Here is an 18329-nt window from a genome sequence, read left to right as displayed (position 1 = left end):
TGAAAAAAGAAAAAGAAAATAAAAAAAGAAAAAGAAAATGAAAAACGAGAAAGAAAATGAAAAAAGAAAAAGAAAATAAAAAAAGAAAAAGGAAATGAAAAACGAGAAAGAAAATGAAAAAGGAAAAAGAAAATGAAAAAGGAAAAAGAAAATGAAAAAGGAAAAAGAAAATGAAAAAGGAAAAAGAAAATGAAAAAGGAAAAAGAAAATGAAAAAAGAAAAATAAAAATGAAAAAATAAAATTAATTACTTCGCACTGCAGCTATAGTAGAGGCGTACTACAAAATTTATGGAAACAATTTAGCGCCTTAATGAACTCTACATAAACCTTGTTGTAACGTGTCCTTCTAAACCTTTTAATTGCATAAATATATTTTTACAGTTAATAAGCGATGTAACCGTTTTTTTATTGTTTTCCTTTTTTTTTTTTTTTTATCTTTATATCTATCTTTCTTTATCTTATATAATTCGAAAGAGCGACAAAATTTCCATGTTGACTAACCTTATGTAGCTTAATACTAAAAATTTCTACTGTTTAACATTTTTTATAAAATTTTTTTGTTTTCTAGCTTTTTTTTTAAATGACGCAAAAAAATGATGAATATTTAAAAAAAAAAAAAAAACTATACAAAGAGAGATATATATTTATAAGTTGTTTCTGAAAATGAGGAACATAACGTCTTATGAAAAAAATTTACACAGTGGAAATATGATTTGGGTTTTTTTACTTTTTTGCTTTTTCGCCTCTTCTTTTTTTCGTTTTTCGCCTTTTTATTTTTCAAAATGTAACTTAAGCGGGTGATAAGTCAAACATCCCCTAATTTAGAGCACGCTCTTTATATTTCTATTTTGACGTATGAAAAGTGTTTTAATTTGCTCTTACAGTGTTATGCAACGAGGAACATATGAGTACATATGTTTATGATATACACAGGGCATGGGCGCACACATAAATACCTATATACATACTTATATATTAAATATATGTGCTAAAATATACATTTATGTAGATATCCTTGTACAACTTACCAAAACTGCACTGCAAACCTGTCGACGTAAATTTAATTTTATTGTACATAGTTCTTATTACAGAAACGTATTTTATTATTATTATTTTTTTTTTTTTTTGCTATTCCAGTACATCATATATATGCCACTGAAATGTGCGTAACTGACGAAAAGAGTATTTCACTATTTTTTAGTGTCGAAAAGTATAAAAAAGTAGTACCATTTTGTGAACATACGCAGGTAGCATTCATGTAGATATGTATACATAAATATACATATATACATAAATATACATATATACATAATATATACATATACACATAAATATACATATACACATAAATATACATATACACATAAATATACATATACACATAAATATACATATACACATAAATATACATATATACATAAATATACATATACACATAAATATACATATACACATAAATATACATAAATACATAAATATACATAAATACATAAATATACATAAATACATAAATATACATAAATACATAAATATACATAAATACATAAATATACATAAATACATAAATATACATAAATACATAAATATACATATATATATATCTAAGTACAAAACGTGGAGACGGGGTCCCACAATAGTGAGATGTATAAAAAAAAAAAAATAAAAATAAGAAAAAGTAGCGCAGGTTATTCTATTTATGTGAACTTGCATTCAATAGTAACAGAATAAAAACGACAAAAGGATGATATGAAAATTTTGAAAAAAAATAGTGAACCTTTAGAATTTATTTTTATTTTTATTCTTATTTTTATTCTTATTTTTATTCTTATTTTTATTCTTATTTTTATTCTTATTTTTATTTTTATCCTTATATTTTATTTTTATAATAATTTTCTACTCTTTTTTTCATTTCCTCGGTCCGAAGTGGAACAGTAAAACTGCACTTCTATAACTTTTACTAAGTTATTTCGCAGTTTAAGGTGTGATAACTTCTATAAAATGGTACATTAATAAGTAATATATAAAAATTGAATTGTACCATATATTGTATATATTATATAAGAGTAGTAAGGCAAGCCAAAAAAGTTTGCTCTTCATTACCCTTCGAGCAAAAAAAAAAAAAAAAAAACAATTGCATGCAAGTGATAAAATAGTACATATATCCTCATAGTATAAATTCATAATTAAGATACCATCTGCAAGCAAATAATCATATGTGCATAATTGATTGTAATGTATTTATGTAATTATGTATGTATAATTAAGTAAGCATGTATATTTATATATTTAATATTTTTAAAAAAAAAAAATTAATTCAAAAAAAAAATATCAACTAATTTTTTCATCTGAACATTTTTCCCTTTTTTGAATTTTAAAAATCCTGTGTTAAACATCTTCCGAAAAACTTTTAAGTAATAACGCAATTCATCCTTAAAAATTTAAATAAAATTTATATGTAAGAACATACATATATAAATACATACATATATAAATACATACATATATAAATACATACATATATAAATACATACATATATAAATACATACATATATAAATACATACATATATAAATACATACATATATAAATACATACATATATATATACATACATAATATATGCAAACACGAAAAAATAGCTATTTTATATTCTACATATTACCCCATTGTGATATTAACAAAGAGAAGTATATTTATAAGTAATAGTGCTAATGGGCCCTTTGCTTTTTATTTTTGATTTCAGTTAACTTCATATTAAGGAGCATAATTTCTTACTGCCATTTTTTGATGCGAAAAATTTTGCACATATTTTAGAGGATATTCCCTTATCCATTGATCATCAAATATATACTCTTTTCGAGTTTTTTTTTTTTTTTTTTTTTTTTTTTTGCATTATCACGTAAGTAACATGAACATCTTTACTTCATTGCTTACCTGCGATCAATTACATGTATATGTGTGTATATATATATATATAATATATATACATATATATATAATATATATACATATATATATAATATATATATATTATCTGTTTGAATACCTGCGGGCCCGAATTTATAAAAATACGTACACTTAAATAAACCCATATAAGCACTTGTCCATAGGCACAATGTATACAAAAGCGCCTTCGAATAATTACTCATATATTCCCCTTTTTTTGTATCATCTTACTTTACAGCCGCCCATTCCCAGTAGCTGCTCATTTTGAAAGATGGCACCCAAAACAAAAATTGTTCTAGTCGGTTCAGGTATGATTGGAGGTGTTATGGCCACATTAATTGTTCAGAAGAACTTAGGAGATGTTGTTATGTTTGACATTGTTAAGAACATGCCCTATGGAAAAGCATTAGATACATCTCATATGAATGTAATGGCTTATTCAAATTGCAAAGTGACAGGATCAAATTCATATGAAGATTTAAAAGGTGCAGATGTAGTAATAGTAACAGCAGGATTTACAAAGGTTCCAGGAAAGAGTGATAAGGAATGGAATAGAGATGATTTACTACCATTGAACAACAAAATTATGATAGAAATAGGTGGTCATGTAAAAAATTATTGTCCAAATGCTTTTATAATAGTTGTTACAAACCCAGTTGATGTAATGGTGCAGCTGTTACATAAACATTCAGGTGTACCAAAAAATAAAATTGTAGGTTTAGGAGGTGTTCTAGATACATCTAGGCTTAAATATTATATATCACAAAAATTAAATGTTTGTCCAAGAGATGTAAATGCACTTATTGTTGCTGCACATGGTAATAAAATGGTTCCTTTGAAAAGATACATAACTGTTGGTGGTATTCCATTACAAGAATTTATTAATAATAAAAAAATTACCGATGCTGAATTGGATGCCATATTTGATAGGACTGTAAATACAGCACTGGAAATTGTTAACTTACATGCTTCACCATATGTTGCTCCAGCTGCTGCTATTATTGAAATGGCTGAATCATATATAAAAGACTTAAAAAAAGTATTAATATGTTCTACTTTATTAGAAGGACAATATGGACACAGTGATATTTTTGGAGGTACACCCCTTGTTTTAGGAGCCAATGGTGTTGAACAGGTTATCGAGTTACAGTTAAACAGTGAAGAGAAAAAAAAATTTGATGAAGCTATTGCTGAAACGAAGAGAATGAAGGCTTTAGTGTAAATTTTTTTTTTCCCTGACCTTTTTTTTTTTTTTTTAAAGTTAAAGAGGGGAGTATTACGGCTCAAGAGGTGTGCATGTGTGTTCTTTCGTATGTAAATATGTGTATATTTGTATATATATATGTATGTGTATATGTGTACTATTATACATGTACATATATTAAGTGCGATAATTAGCGCCAGGAGCAAGTCTCATATCTCATAGGCGTACACAGAATACCAGGCGAATATAAGAGAGACAAACAGCGCAGATATGAAGAAGAAAAAAATGCATATATATATTTTTCATTTTTATCTTAACATGGAATGTGTGTATGTGTGTGTGTTTGTGTGTGTTCCCCCAATTTTTGCCGTTTATTTATTGCCATTTAAATATTACCATGTAATTAAATTTTTAAATGATTTTTTTTTTTTTTTTTTTTAAATAAGATTATGTATTTTAAAACGTGCTATTTTTTTCTTGTCCTTATAATAGACATATAATTAAGAACGATTAATAAAATTTAAACCGAGAAAAAACGTTTAATGAATGTTACTAATAGGAAAGGGGAGCAGCGCCTTATACGTATAAGTACATGTATATGTGTATGTGCATGAGCTTGCACTTGCATGCAAATTTTAGGGGAAATTCGTTCACATCCTTATCAGTTCATTACATTTGCGCTTCCCCATTTTTTCTCTCACAAATGAAGTTATGATTTTTAAAAAAACGTTCGCTCAAAATATGGCTGAGTTAAAGTCTTACAAACGCGATGCAAACAAAATTATACATTAAAAACATTTGCACATCAAAATAAAAAAAAATAAAAAAAAGTTAAACACATAATACCCATTTTAAACAAATAAAACGGTTACATATATATTATATATATATATATATATATATATATATATATATCATTACTACTCATCTTCAATTGCTCTTATGTAAAATACATTATTACCCCTAATAAAAGCATCGTTATATTTTTCAATTAATTCTCCTTCGAAATATTCTTCCGTCTGTTCCAGCGCAACATTCATGCGTTCATCTAAGCAAGCTAGTATTCCTTTGTAATCCGTCCCGTTGTTTAGTCTAACTATTACTGCTCGTCCTTTCAAGCTTTCAACAAAATCTTTAGGTGAATTGGAGCTCATCTTTTTATGGCAGCCCTTAACAGTACTACACACATATATATGTATACATATATTTTATTAGTCCCACGTATATATATTACTTCTATGTAAGTATGGCGATCCTATGTATATATAGCAGAGTCACGTGTATAAAGCAGTCCTACGTATCTATATTAGTGTCACATATATATATATATCTATTCATATATATATATATATCTATTCATATATATATATCTATTTATATTTACGTACAATACGCTCAAATGATTTCGTACGATGAACTTAATAAACCCATAAGCTGTAAAATCTGTAATAATTTTTTAAGACTAATTCGACATGACCTTTCACACTGCACTGTTTGCGTTTTGTCTCGATAATGTACGCATATATAATTGTATATCCATTTATGTACAAACAGATACATGCACACATATACATATATATGCATATACTTGTTAACACCTGCTCCTGCTTTATGGACGAATGTGAATTATTGAATTATGGGGCTAATATCTACTATGTAAAAAAAAAAAAAAAATTATGCAATGTGAGAATTTTAAAATATTCCTTTTTATCGCTTTTCCATAAAAAACTGAAAACCATAATGGGATATAAATATCATAACATATTTCGTACGTATGTATGTATTTATATGTATAAACATTTATACTTATATTTATACATATGCATATATATGTATATGTACGTATATGTATGTACATGTATGTATATACTTATATATATGCACGTAAAAATATACGTACAGTGTGTTTGCGAATTTTTATATTCCAAAAAAATGATTAACTACAAATAACTCAAAGAACTGTTTGCTAATTTTAGGAGCATGTATAATTTAAATAATCAAATAATTAAATATTTTGTTTATTACATAGAAAAAAAAATAAAATAAAAAAAAGGAGTATACCTTTTCTTTTCAAAAGTGCTTATCTCTTTTTATCGTTTCCACAACAGTTTTGTATAGAGAGAAAAAAGTCATTCAGTAAAATGGGGTAGATGGTTGATCACTACTTGTAAATATATTTTAAATAAAAAAGAACCTCACAAGCACAAATATATGTTCATATTTATATGCATAAATATGAACATATATATATATATGCGTATAATAAATTGCTACTTAAATGTAATTCCACTCAATGTGACCTATGAAATAACTACTAAAATTTGGAACAAACCGCATGCATAATCATCACATTATTTTAGCGAAATGCGGAAAGAATATCCTGAACAGCAAGAAAAAAAAAAAATATATGACTTGTTCAGGAAAAAAAACTCAACTTGTAGAAGAATAGTAGAAGATAAAACTTTAAACTTGAAAAATAATAATTTTATGATACATAAGAAAAATAGAAAACTAAATCAAATCAGTCGTTAATTGTGGTGTTGTTTTGCATAGGATTAACAAATAAACGTTTTTATTTAGTTTTGTATGTTTTTTGGTTTATTATTATTTTTTTTTTCACATATTAAATCTTCTGCTAATTTCGCAAAAAAAAAAATAAAATAAAATAAAAATAAAATAAAAATAAAATAAAAATAAAATAAAAGAAGCTTAGGCAATTAATGGAACATATATGTTTGTTCTTTTGAAAGATATACGCAGGTGTATAAGAAATAACTAAAAATATCAAAAAGAGAAAAGATCAATGACTGGCAAACACTGTTGTTTGTTTTTTAAAATTTAAAAGCTTCAATTTGTGTTTATTTTTACGTTTATTTTGTTTTTGTTTTTGTTTTTTATTACTTTTTATTATTATCTTTTTCCTTTTCCCCATTCTGCACATATGTTAATAATCACATACTTGCGCATGTAAACTGTGGGTGTATGCTTTTTTTTATCAGTATGGTACCATCATTTAAGCTTTTCCCTTTAAAAACAAACATACGAAAATTCCAGAAGGTAATAAAATTTTAATATTCTTAAAAAAAGTTGACATTATAAGAATAAGCATAACGTGTATGTAGTGCTTATTTTCACAAGAAAATAAAGGTTCGTGTACATAATATGTACACATTTGCATGTAAATATGTATGTATACGCTGGGATATATTAGTGTTTAGGTGTATACACATACGTATATATATACGCATATGGTTTACACCTGCCAACATGTGGTACTTCATTCGCGAGTGCTGTAGAAAGTAGGCTGCCATTTTTCTGATAAATGTTTATAAAGTACTGTTTTGTATCAAAATGGTATGCTACGCACATTCACGCACACCCGCACACTTGCATACACATCTACCCCTTTATGTTAAAAAGGTCGTTCAAAGATTCCTTCTGGTGAATTCTCCTAATAGCGTCAGCAACGAGCACAGAAACGCTTAGTTTGGTTATCTTCTTGCAATTATCAATATTTTTGTTCGCCTTAACCGTATCAGTAACAATAACTTCCTCTAATGGAGAGTTTTCAATTCTATCAATAGCTAGTCCTGAAAAAAGTCCATGAGTAGCAAAGGCAAAAACTCTTCTAGCTCCGTGTTTTTTTAATTGTTTTGCTGCTTCACATAATGTACCAGATGTATCAATCATATCATCAACAATAATAACATCTGAATCATAAACATTACCTACTAAATCCATTTTTTCAATTTCATTTGGTTTTGTTCTTTGTTTTATTAACATAGCAATACCACAATCACTTATACCTCTATGATTTAAACCATCTTGAAATTTCCTTGCTCTATAAACTCCTCCAGCATCTGGTGAAACAATAACAGGTTTATATAAATCTTTTTTTGTAAAATAATCTAAACCAATTATTTGTGCTTCTAAATTATCTACAGGTACTCTAGGTCCAAAAAAACCTTGAATTTGTCCAGAATGTAAATCAATAGCTACTACTCTGTCAACACCCATAGCTTCTATCATTCTTGCTACATCAGCTGCGGATATGGGTACTCTTGAACTTAATTTTCTATCCTGTCTAGCATAACCATAATATGGAATAACAGCAGTAATCTTTTTTGCTGATGCTCTTCTACATGTCGATATCATCAGCAATAATTCAATTAAATTTTCATTTACTGGTGGACAGGTTGGTTGTATGATATATACATCCTTTCCTCTTATACTGTCTATAAATTGCATTGACACTTCCCCATCGGCAAATCTTTTTAAGTTTACTTTTCCTAAATTTGTACCTAAATGGTCAGCTATATTTTTACTTAATAAAGGATTTGATGAACCACTAAATAATATTGCATTTTCCATTTTCTCAATAGGTCTCTTCTCCTCTGATCTCCATAATGGATGTTGAAAATTCTTTTTCGAATTATCACAATAAACACTATTCTCAAAAAAAATATTTTTATTATTATTACTAACATTATATAACATACTATATATGCTCTTTTTTAAATCCCTACAATCTAACCGAAGCTTGCTTCTATTCTCTTCATCTTTCAAAAAACACCATCCAACAGCAGCAGCAGTAGCAGAACTACCACCACTTAGTATTAAGGTCAATAACTTACTAATGCCATTCTTTTCTTTCTCAAAATTATTTCTTTTCTTAAACCACTTTGATATATATCTATTTGGTAAGACAAAATTCATTTTATTCATGCAGGTAATAAAAAGGGTAATAATACGTCAAGTTTGACTAGAAAAAAAAAAAGCATATAAAATATACGCAAATGGAATTGCTGGACGGGGGGTGACGGAGCGTTTTATGTATGCGCTTGTACAACTACAAACACTTACGTGCATATGTATACATATACATATATATATATATATATATATATATATATATATGTATGTGTATATGTATTGTGCATGTATATATGTTCGTATATGCATATCTGTATGTATGCTGTTCTATGTGCCCCTTATAAATACTTTCAAGCGAGAAAAATCTAAAAAGGAAATACAAAAATTTGGAAGATGATAGGAGTTTTAGCCTTATATTTTATATAGAGTTGTGAAATAAAAAAAAAAAAAGGCTAAAAATAAAAAAGATAATGGGAAAAAATAAAAAATGTAGCGTATGATATGAAAAGATGGGAAGGCGAGGACGCGAAGAAATGAGAAGGGGAAAAGGCGAAAAAACGAAGCGAACAAATGAAGCGAAAAAATGAAGCGAACATATGAAGCGAAAAAATGAAGCGAACATATGAAGCGAAAAAATGAAGCGAACATATGAAGCGAAAAAATGAAGCGAACATATGAAGCGAAAAAATGAAGCGAACATATGAACAGAAAAAATGAAGCGAACATATGAAGCGAAAAAATGAAGCGAAAAAAAGATTTAGTGTAAAAGCGAGGAAACAAAACGAAATTAATCAATTCGTGGCAAACTTGTGAAATGCATCCCCTTATTTTTACATATAATACATGTAATAATGTACTGTACATGAGAGAAAAAAAAAAAAAAAAAAATCAAAAGCGGGATGTTGAAAAAGATGTCATGTATTTAGCATAAGATACGATTTAGTTTTTCAAATAAAATTAATAGTCATTATCTGACTACAAGGAAAAATGAAAAAATTGGAAAGGAAAGAAGCAGTAGAAGTATAAATAGATGTAGAAGAACAAAAAAAAAAAAAAAAAAAAACATCAGAAAGTAAAGAAAAAGTAGGAAAAAATTATTATATATAGAAAAATAAACCAATTAAACTTTTAGTTTACCTTCTTGTAGATATATATTTTCCTTTTTTTTTTTCGTTAATATATTATTTTTAAAGAAATTACAAGAAGAAATAGTTTAATAGTTATTTTATGCATAAAAATTACAAAAGCTATTAGTGAACTTTAAGATACATATGGCAGGAATGATAAAAAAAAACTACACAGGGAAAAGTAGGCTTCTAATTTTCTTTAAATGTGTTTAATCTTATATTTCGCCTTTGGGTGATTAATTATGTATTATATATGTACGTATGTATGTATTTTATATGTACGTATGTATGTATTATATATGTACGTATGTATGTATTATATATGTACGTATGTATGTATTATATATGTACGTATGTATGTATTATATATGTACGTATGTATGTATTATATATGTACGTATGTATGTATTATATATGTACGTATGTATGTATTATATATGTACATATGTATGTATTATATATGTACGTATGAATATATTATATATGTATGCGTGTATGTAATATATATGTATGTGTGTATTATATATGTATATAGAGTGCGGGGATTTGCCAAAACAGTAATAAGTTTACACTTGTTTGAGAGTATAACTCGAAATAATTCAAGATAAAGCATCTCATTTGAATGTACTTTATATATTTACTGTAAAAGTGTAAGATAGCTCTTAAGTTAGGTCTACTTAAGTTATAGTTAAAAGATGAATTTTCGTATATTTACAAGTTTATTAACTTTTTCGGAAAAGCTATTTAAGTGTTTCTTTTTTTCTTTTTTATTTTGTCGTTCTCCTTCTTTTACATATTTACTTTACCCTTCTCTTTCTTTTACATTTTCTTTTTCTTTTTCTTTTTCTCTTTAATCTTTGCCTTTTCCATCTCTATCTTTTTTTTTTTTTTTTCCATTCTTTCGTACATGTACTCCTTTCATTTATTCAAAATCCGCATTACATAACATCTCTATATATGTAGTGAAGTGAGCACATGTTTATAGAGGCATTTTGATGTGAAAAGGTATTATTAAAAGAATATATTTAATATGAACAAGCAAGCAAAAAATAAAATGCAGAAAGACAAAGATTAATATAGCTTTCGTTATTTTTCAAAAAAAAAAAAAAATAAAAAAGAAGACCTCCATATATCCCTTTGTTTTGTTATATATCACATAATGTCAACCCAAAATAGTACGATTGAAATAAAATTTATATTAAAACTGAAAATTATGATAGCGAAATAAATAGATACATGTACATATATATAGAATGATATTTGTATTGGTCTTTTACCTGAATTGCTAAGATTTCAACAAGGTTACTGACTGTTCAAGTATTTCGTTAAAATTATTATGTTTCTCTCCACACCATTAATGTTACTAAAGTGATTCTTTTTTTCATTTTATTTTATTATTATTTTTTTTTTTTTTATGCCCCATCAACGCCTCTTTTCTTATGTGCTCGTCAACAGCATCATTTTCTATTTTTCAAAAGTTCGTATGACCCGTTCATGAGATTATTTAAACAAATAGGAGATTATTTTTAATGTTTGTGAAACATTTCTAAAAAAAATATGAACGGGTCAGAATTTTTTTTTTTTTTTTCAGTGGAATACAACCATCAAAAAGTTGACTACATACAATCGCACACATACATATATACATGCTTAAATTTGTACACATTTTTGTGGCTAAATGGGCTAAAATAACGAAAAATGAGTTTTTTAGAACGTAAAAATTCTCGACTATCTATTATAATAAACTGGATATTTTTTGCCTTAATTTTTCTTTGAAAATACAACACAAGAATACACTATTACTATAATGTATTATTTTAACTATAAAAGGAGACTGCTTTTTTTTTTTTATTTTATTTTTTTTTTTTATTCTTTTGTTTTGTTTAACATAAAATAATTATTTTTGTTGTAAAAAAAGTATAAAAATAAATATTATAATTTATCGTGAGTATGAATATATATCTACGTAGTAACATCTTTTTTATATTTTTATTGTTATTCTCAGGAGGCATTAAAAATAATCCTTTCCACCTTTTTTTTTGTAATTAAAAAATTTGCGGAGCGCATATATATATATATATATATATGTACATGTGAGGTATGCTTGTGGATGGGCAAGTAAAAATATATATATGTATACGTATATATATATACATATATACGCTCTTATAATGAATAATAAAGACAGCACATAGCTAAGAAATACTCACACACACATTTATATATATATATATATATATATATGTATGTATGTATGTAAAAAAAAAGAATGATCTAAATAAAAAAAAAAAAAAAAAAATACATATACATATACATTAACATATGAGCTGGATGTGTCAGTTGGGTTTGGCTTCTTCATCTACGACTGCCTCATGTTTATAATTTTCAAATAAATAACTAATATGTTTTAGAGAATCATCAAAAAGTTCTTTTTCTTGCGCATTCAAATCTAGCTCAATAACTTTCTCAATACCCTTACCTCCAATAACAACAGGGATACCTGCAAAAACCCCCTTATGACCGTACTGACCATTCAACAATACGGAGCATACGAGTACTCTCTTTAAATCTTTTAAATAAGCTTCAATAATTTCAACAATAGCTAATGAAGGTGCAAAACATGCTGATCCTTCGGGTAATAATTCTAATAATTCTAAACCGGTATTTCTTGTCTTTTCAACAATTTGATTTATTTCTTTTTCTGTTATAGCTCCTTTTTTTGTAAAATCATTTAATGGAATACCATTTACGCAGCAGTACCTTGGCAGTGGTACCATTTTATCCCCATGAGCTCCTATTACAAATCCTTGCACATCACCCGGATTTATCTGAGTTGAACAATAAAAAATTATGGTTAATTTTGCAGAAGTTTGTACGAATACAGATATATGCGCACACCAACACATACATGTAGATACATATATATATGTACGGGTATATATATATATACATAAATTAGAGTTTTATCCTTCATTCTTCACCAAATTAGTGATTGCCTGTTTTATATTTTTTTATATGTTTTTTATTTTTTATTTTTTATTTTACTATTATTTTTTTTATATTTTTTTTTTTTTTTTTTATAATTTTTATTTTAACTATTTTCTATTTTATCATTTTCTATGTTGTACTCTTAGCTTTTCTGCCAAATTGTGTCTCAGTCGTGCGCTGTGCAAAACCCCCGCCATCCCGCATATTTTATGAGAGGGAATATTTGCATTCTCTTGTAAAACCTTTGCCATACAATCAACTGGACTTGTAGTAACTACTACAAAAGCTTGGGGGCAATGTTTCTTAATTGATTTTGATACTTCCCTTAATAGTTTAACATTAGATGTGTAAACTTGTTTTTCTATATCTTCTTCATCAAATTCAGCAAACTCACGTTCTGATACCTCTATTGTTACTACTACAACTAGTGAATCTTTAATATCTGTAATTTCATTAGTACCTAATATATTTATTCTAGATCTGTTTAGTGGTCTTGTGTGCAGTATATCTAATGCTCTTCCTTTAGGTAAATCTAAAATGGAAAGAAATTTTATGTAAACATTTTTCATATATATATGGTGCAAGAAATAGTCTACGCGTATACGCATGTGGCATGCATGCGTATGTAAGAATGTATTTATGTATGTTTATACACATACGGTCATTTACTTTAATACATAAATTCGTTAAAGTACACCGTTCCTTTTTTCTATTATTTATTATTATTTTTTTTTTTTTATAAAGAGCATTTATATATATTAGGAAAAAAAGGAGATACATAGGATTTCACTTAAATGGCCAAGCATTTATCCTCGGAGAAAAAGTTAAGCAAAAAATTAAGAAGCACAAAATAAGCATATAAAAAACAGTTGAAACTACATATTAGCTTCATATATGTTTTACACGTTTGAATGAAAAGCAAAAAGGAAACAAGGATTAATTTCTTTTTTTTTAAAAATGTTATGGATTCAAATATGCACTGTGTTAATGAGGATCTATGTGTATATAGGCAAGTATTTGTATTTCGGTGCACATTACTGTTCATAAATACAGAAACATGTTAATGTAGAGATACATATTTTCAATTTGCACGTCATATCATTTTTCAAATATCAAAATTAAAGCGGTAAATGAATTGAAATGGTAAATGAATTAACATGATAAACAAATTAAAGCGATAAATTTAGTATCATTACCTTTTCTAAAATCATGCAAAACGACATCACCTAGATTTTTTTCACAGATCATATGAGCCAAAGCGCAGCCTATATCTCCTGCACCTAATACGCTAATCTTTGGATGTTTAACTGAGGTCATTGTTTGAATAATAAAATCCTGTTATTTACTTTTCCACAATAATTGAGTGTGCACTCGCTACTATACTTTAGTTATCTTTACTTTTAAAAGAGGTATAAAAAAAAGGGGTATTATGCATGTGTGTGGGTGGATGTATATGTTTAGAGGTGTAGGTATATGTATACATACGGACATACACTCACATGCATACACATCTACGTTTATGTTTGCATGTGTAGGTATCGCTTCATTATAATATATTCATAAGGGATTACAATGCAAATTATAGAATAATTGAACTATATATATTGTAGGACAAATACGAAATTATTATATGCCAACTTATATTTTTCGCTATGTAAAAAAAAAAAAAAAAGAAAAATTAACACTAAGAGTTCTACATCAAGGTGAATTGAAGTAACATTTTACTTTTACTTCTATTCACATGTATACACTGCACATAAATGCTTTGAGTAAATGTTTTGCATATATATTACATAAATATTTCATAGAATAGCTTTTTTTCTTTTTTACATATACCTTCGGGATAATAGGAAATTTAGAGCTTCAATTTTTTGTATTTTTAGCGATAAATTTAGAAACAAAAGAAAAGGAAGAGAAAGATAAAGAGAAGGATAAAGGGAAAGATAAGGGAAAAGATAAACGAAAAGATAAACGAAAAGATAAACGAAAAGATAAAGGAAAAGATAAAGGAAAAGATAAAGGAAAAGATAAAGGAAAAGATAAAGAAAACAAAAGTAAAACAAAAATGAATAATATAAAATATAGTAGAATAAAAAAAAAAATAAAAAAAAAAAGGAATAAATTAAAGGAGCAAAGGAAATGATGGAGTCGAAATTGCAGGAAGCTTGCTAATGAAAAACATTTTTGTAAAAAAAAAAAAAAAAGCTATATTTATTATATATATATATATATATATATATATATATATATATATTTATTTATTTATTTATTTATTCATATATATTTGCATGTATTCATGTACGCATGTTTCTATATATGTGCATGTGTAAATAATTTGTGGAGGAAAAGAAATAAATATGCTGGAGGTACTAAAATAAAATGAGGTGAAGAATGTTATTAATTTATACTATGTCTTCTCTCAAGTTTGTACTTGTCTACACTGTCATATACATCATATGCGCTACAGTTAATTTAATTCCTTGCTTGTAGTAGGATAAGAGGATAAAACAATGGAATTATTTTTAGTATTTTATATAGGAGGATGGTACATATGTATGCCTGCGTATAAGGGTATATGGACATGTATATGTATATGTGTGTATATATGTATTACTTTGCCATTTTGTTATTTTCGTTTTCTTTTTTTTTTTGCTTTATTTTGTTTTTTTTGTTTTATTATTTATTATTTATTATTTATTATATTTTTTTTTTTATTCATTATTCTGTCCCTGTAAGACAGAGATGATATAGCCCTTTATGCACACGAAAGGATTATAAATAGTTTCTGACAAAACTTTTTGTTCAGTTTTTCCTTTAAAATATTTGTCCTTCACAGTCAGTAAAGTTAATGTAGAGAGCATATATTATATATATGGTGGGTCACATTTGTAATATAGTAGTATGCTACGTATATATATATATATATATATATATATATATATATATATATGTATATGCACATGTACATATACATGTATATGAGAATGTACATGCACGTGCATGTGCATACATGTAAAAGATGTATCTGTAGAGATCCTAACTATGTAGAATACCTTTGCTATTTGTAAAATAAATAGTTAGAGAAGCGTACTTACTGATTTTTACAGGTTTACCACCTTTTTTCGTTTATTTAACTACTAGTTATTTTTAAAAAGAAGAGAAGAAAAACACAAAAAAAGAAAAAAAAAAAAAAAAAAAAAAAAAAAAAAAAAAAAAAAAAAAACACAAAAAAAAAAAACAAAAAAAGAAAAAAACAAACAAGAAAATATAAACACAAACACATATTTACCTTGTTTGCATTTCATTCTTGTACATTTCTCCTTGCTATTTTAGAAGGGTGGTGGGGGAAAAAAGAAAAATGTAAAGTTGGATAAAGCTAAAAAAGTTTGCATTTCATTTTAAGCGTATATTTACCACCTCCTCTGGCTTCTTCCACTTCGCTTCGCTACTATACATGATTCCTTTAAAATGGAGGAGGACTTGATCGACAAGTTGGAAGGAGTGTCGCTTAGCAGAATTAATGAAGCATCACATGATGAAAAAAAAAGTCTTAAGGGGAAGATAAGAGAACTTGAACATATGATCAATATAAAAATGATGAAATTACAAATGGAGTTAATAGAATCGAAAAAAAAAGAAGAAATTCATGAGTATGATTTTACAGATTTATTTAATGAATTTAAGGAAGAAATAACAAAAAAAATTGAAGATGTTAATGATCTTATTGGAAAAAGAATTGATGAGCAAAATGTGAAACACACTAAACTGTTCAATATTTTAGTTTCCTTAAAAAATGAAAACGCTTCGATCAATAAGGCTATCTCTTTGTTAAACGAGAAAATACACATGCTCGAGGAGGAAATAGGGGAATAGCGGCAGCGAAAGGGCTCATCGAGGTCGTCCTCATACCATTTGGGCAGTCTTACGTATATACATATTTACTGGCATACATACACATATATATATGCACTTTACGTACGCACTTACACACATACATATATGCACACTTATACGTCTATGCACGTGCTAGCGAAGGAAAAACACTTTAGGCTTGCTCAATTCTAATATGAAATGATAATTCCTTTTCCTTTTTCTTTTTTAATTTTTTTTTTTTTTACAATTCCTTGAAAATATGTTGTTATCTGTTTTTAATTTTTGTACTCCACTTTTTCTCCTTCTCTTATGTTACATTTTTTGCAGTGTAATATTTACTTTGTGGTGTTTTCCTGTATATGGTACCCCTTCAATATGTACCCCTTCAAGCTATACCGCTTTAGCTATAACACTTTACATATTATTTATTTTATTTTTTTTTTAATGTTCTTTTTTTTTTTATCCTCTTGTGTAATCCATTTCCTTAAGAACAAATTATCTTTTAAAAGTGAAAAAAAAAAAAAAAAAAAAAAAAAAAAAGTAAAACGGGAAAGACGAAAAAAGGTAGGGAGGCAGAAATTCTGTTGTATATTTAACCCAGTTCATCATCTTTTTCTTTTTTTGTAAAAAGGGGAAAATTGGGCGTAACGAGATAGGTACGAAGAATGTACATAATATATAATTTTTTTGTTATTTACAGAATTATAATTTTTTTACCGCTATTTCATATTGCTACTGTTATTTCTGCTATTGCCCAAATGTGCATACTGTAACAGTCATAAAATTTTTTTTTTGCTTTTTTTTTTTTTATCGGAATGTGAAAGGTACACGCATGGGCGGATATGCATTTGTGTGTATGCGCAAGTACGTGTACGGATGTATGTATGCATGTATGTATGTATATATGTATGTATGTATATATGTATAAGTATGTGTATGTTTATGTACGCACGTATGCATATGCATATATACGCATGTATCGCACGGGTGTACCGGCAAGTTAACATTTCCGAATTACTGATGAGGTTATTCTTAAGGAGAATGCATAAATTGTGATAGTGGCAAATATGCACAGAATGATAAAAGGAAAAACGTGCTAATATTGACCGTCCTCTACTTGTTCAGTTTTTTATTCAATTTTAACGATTAAGATTATTTATATTATATGAATTATTTCCTACGATTTTCGACAAAAATCTTGCATATACATACGATGGTTTTTCCCACCTGTGATACGTATTTTCGAGTATGCGCATTATGGACACATATAATAGGAAAAGAGAAGGAGAAAAAAAAAAAAAAAGAAAGAGAAAAATTACAATTAAATAAAGCAGTAAAGCAGTTTTTCTCTCCCGTTTTGTTCTCCTTGTTCTTGTTCTTTTTCTTCTCCCCCTTTTTTTTTTTTGTGGCTCCAAGCTCGACTTGTCAGCAAATATATATATATATATATATATATATATATAAATGAATAAAAAAAAAAAATTATTTACCTGGATGTATGTATTATGTGTATGTGTTTATGTATGTACGTATGTGCA

The 18329-nt window shown here is 27.0% G+C and overlaps 6 protein-coding genes across 6 annotated transcripts; 3 read left to right on the top strand and 3 right to left on the bottom strand.

Moving 5' to 3' along the window:
• Positions 1-3217: 3217 nt before the first annotated feature.
• On the top strand, positions 3218-4168 carry MKS88_004321 (L-lactate dehydrogenase; the record flags this gene model as incomplete). Its single annotated transcript, XM_067217488.1, has 1 exon — positions 3218-4168. One exon carries the CDS (start codon positions 3218-3220, stop codon positions 4166-4168), a length of 951 nt encoding a protein of 316 aa, XP_067071911.1.
• Positions 4169-5070: 902 nt separating this feature from the next.
• MKS88_004320 (U6 snRNA-associated Sm-like protein LSm6) lies at positions 5071-5304 on the bottom strand (the record flags this gene model as incomplete). The annotated part of the gene is made up of 1 exon (XM_067217487.1): positions 5071-5304. One exon carries the CDS (start codon positions 5302-5304, stop codon positions 5071-5073), a length of 234 nt encoding a protein of 77 aa, XP_067071910.1.
• Positions 5305-7549: 2245 nt separating this feature from the next.
• MKS88_004319 (phosphoribosylpyrophosphate synthetase) lies at positions 7550-8866 on the bottom strand (the record flags this gene model as incomplete). The annotated part of the gene is made up of 1 exon (XM_067217486.1): positions 7550-8866. One exon carries the CDS (start codon positions 8864-8866, stop codon positions 7550-7552), a length of 1317 nt encoding a protein of 438 aa, XP_067071909.1.
• Positions 8867-12266: 3400 nt separating this feature from the next.
• Positions 12267-14235, bottom strand: MKS88_004318 (oxidoreductase; the record flags this gene model as incomplete). The annotated part of the gene is made up of 3 exons (XM_067217485.1): positions 12267-12758; positions 13059-13450; positions 14115-14235. 3 exons carry the CDS (start codon positions 14233-14235, stop codon positions 12267-12269), a joined length of 1005 nt encoding a protein of 334 aa, XP_067071908.1.
• A 313-nt stretch (positions 14236-14548) lies between these two features.
• MKS88_004317 (uncharacterized protein) lies at positions 14549-15061 on the top strand (the record flags this gene model as incomplete). Its single annotated transcript, XM_067217484.1, has 2 exons — positions 14549-14621; positions 14769-15061. 2 exons carry the CDS (start codon positions 14549-14551, stop codon positions 15059-15061), a joined length of 366 nt encoding a protein of 121 aa, XP_067071907.1.
• A 1325-nt stretch (positions 15062-16386) lies between these two features.
• Positions 16387-16791, top strand: MKS88_004316 (uncharacterized protein; the record flags this gene model as incomplete). The annotated part of the gene is made up of 1 exon (XM_067217483.1): positions 16387-16791. The coding sequence occupies one exon, from the start codon at positions 16387-16389 to the stop codon at positions 16789-16791; it is 405 nt and encodes a 134-aa protein (XP_067071906.1).
• Positions 16792-18329: the final 1538 nt, after the last annotated feature.

Source organism: Plasmodium brasilianum, chromosome 12, assembly GCF_023973825.1.
Source record: "Plasmodium brasilianum strain Bolivian I chromosome 12, whole genome shotgun sequence".
Classification (NCBI taxonomy): Eukaryota; Apicomplexa; class Aconoidasida; order Haemosporida; family Plasmodiidae; genus Plasmodium; species Plasmodium brasilianum.
This window is presented reverse-complemented; position numbering and strand designations above follow the sequence as displayed.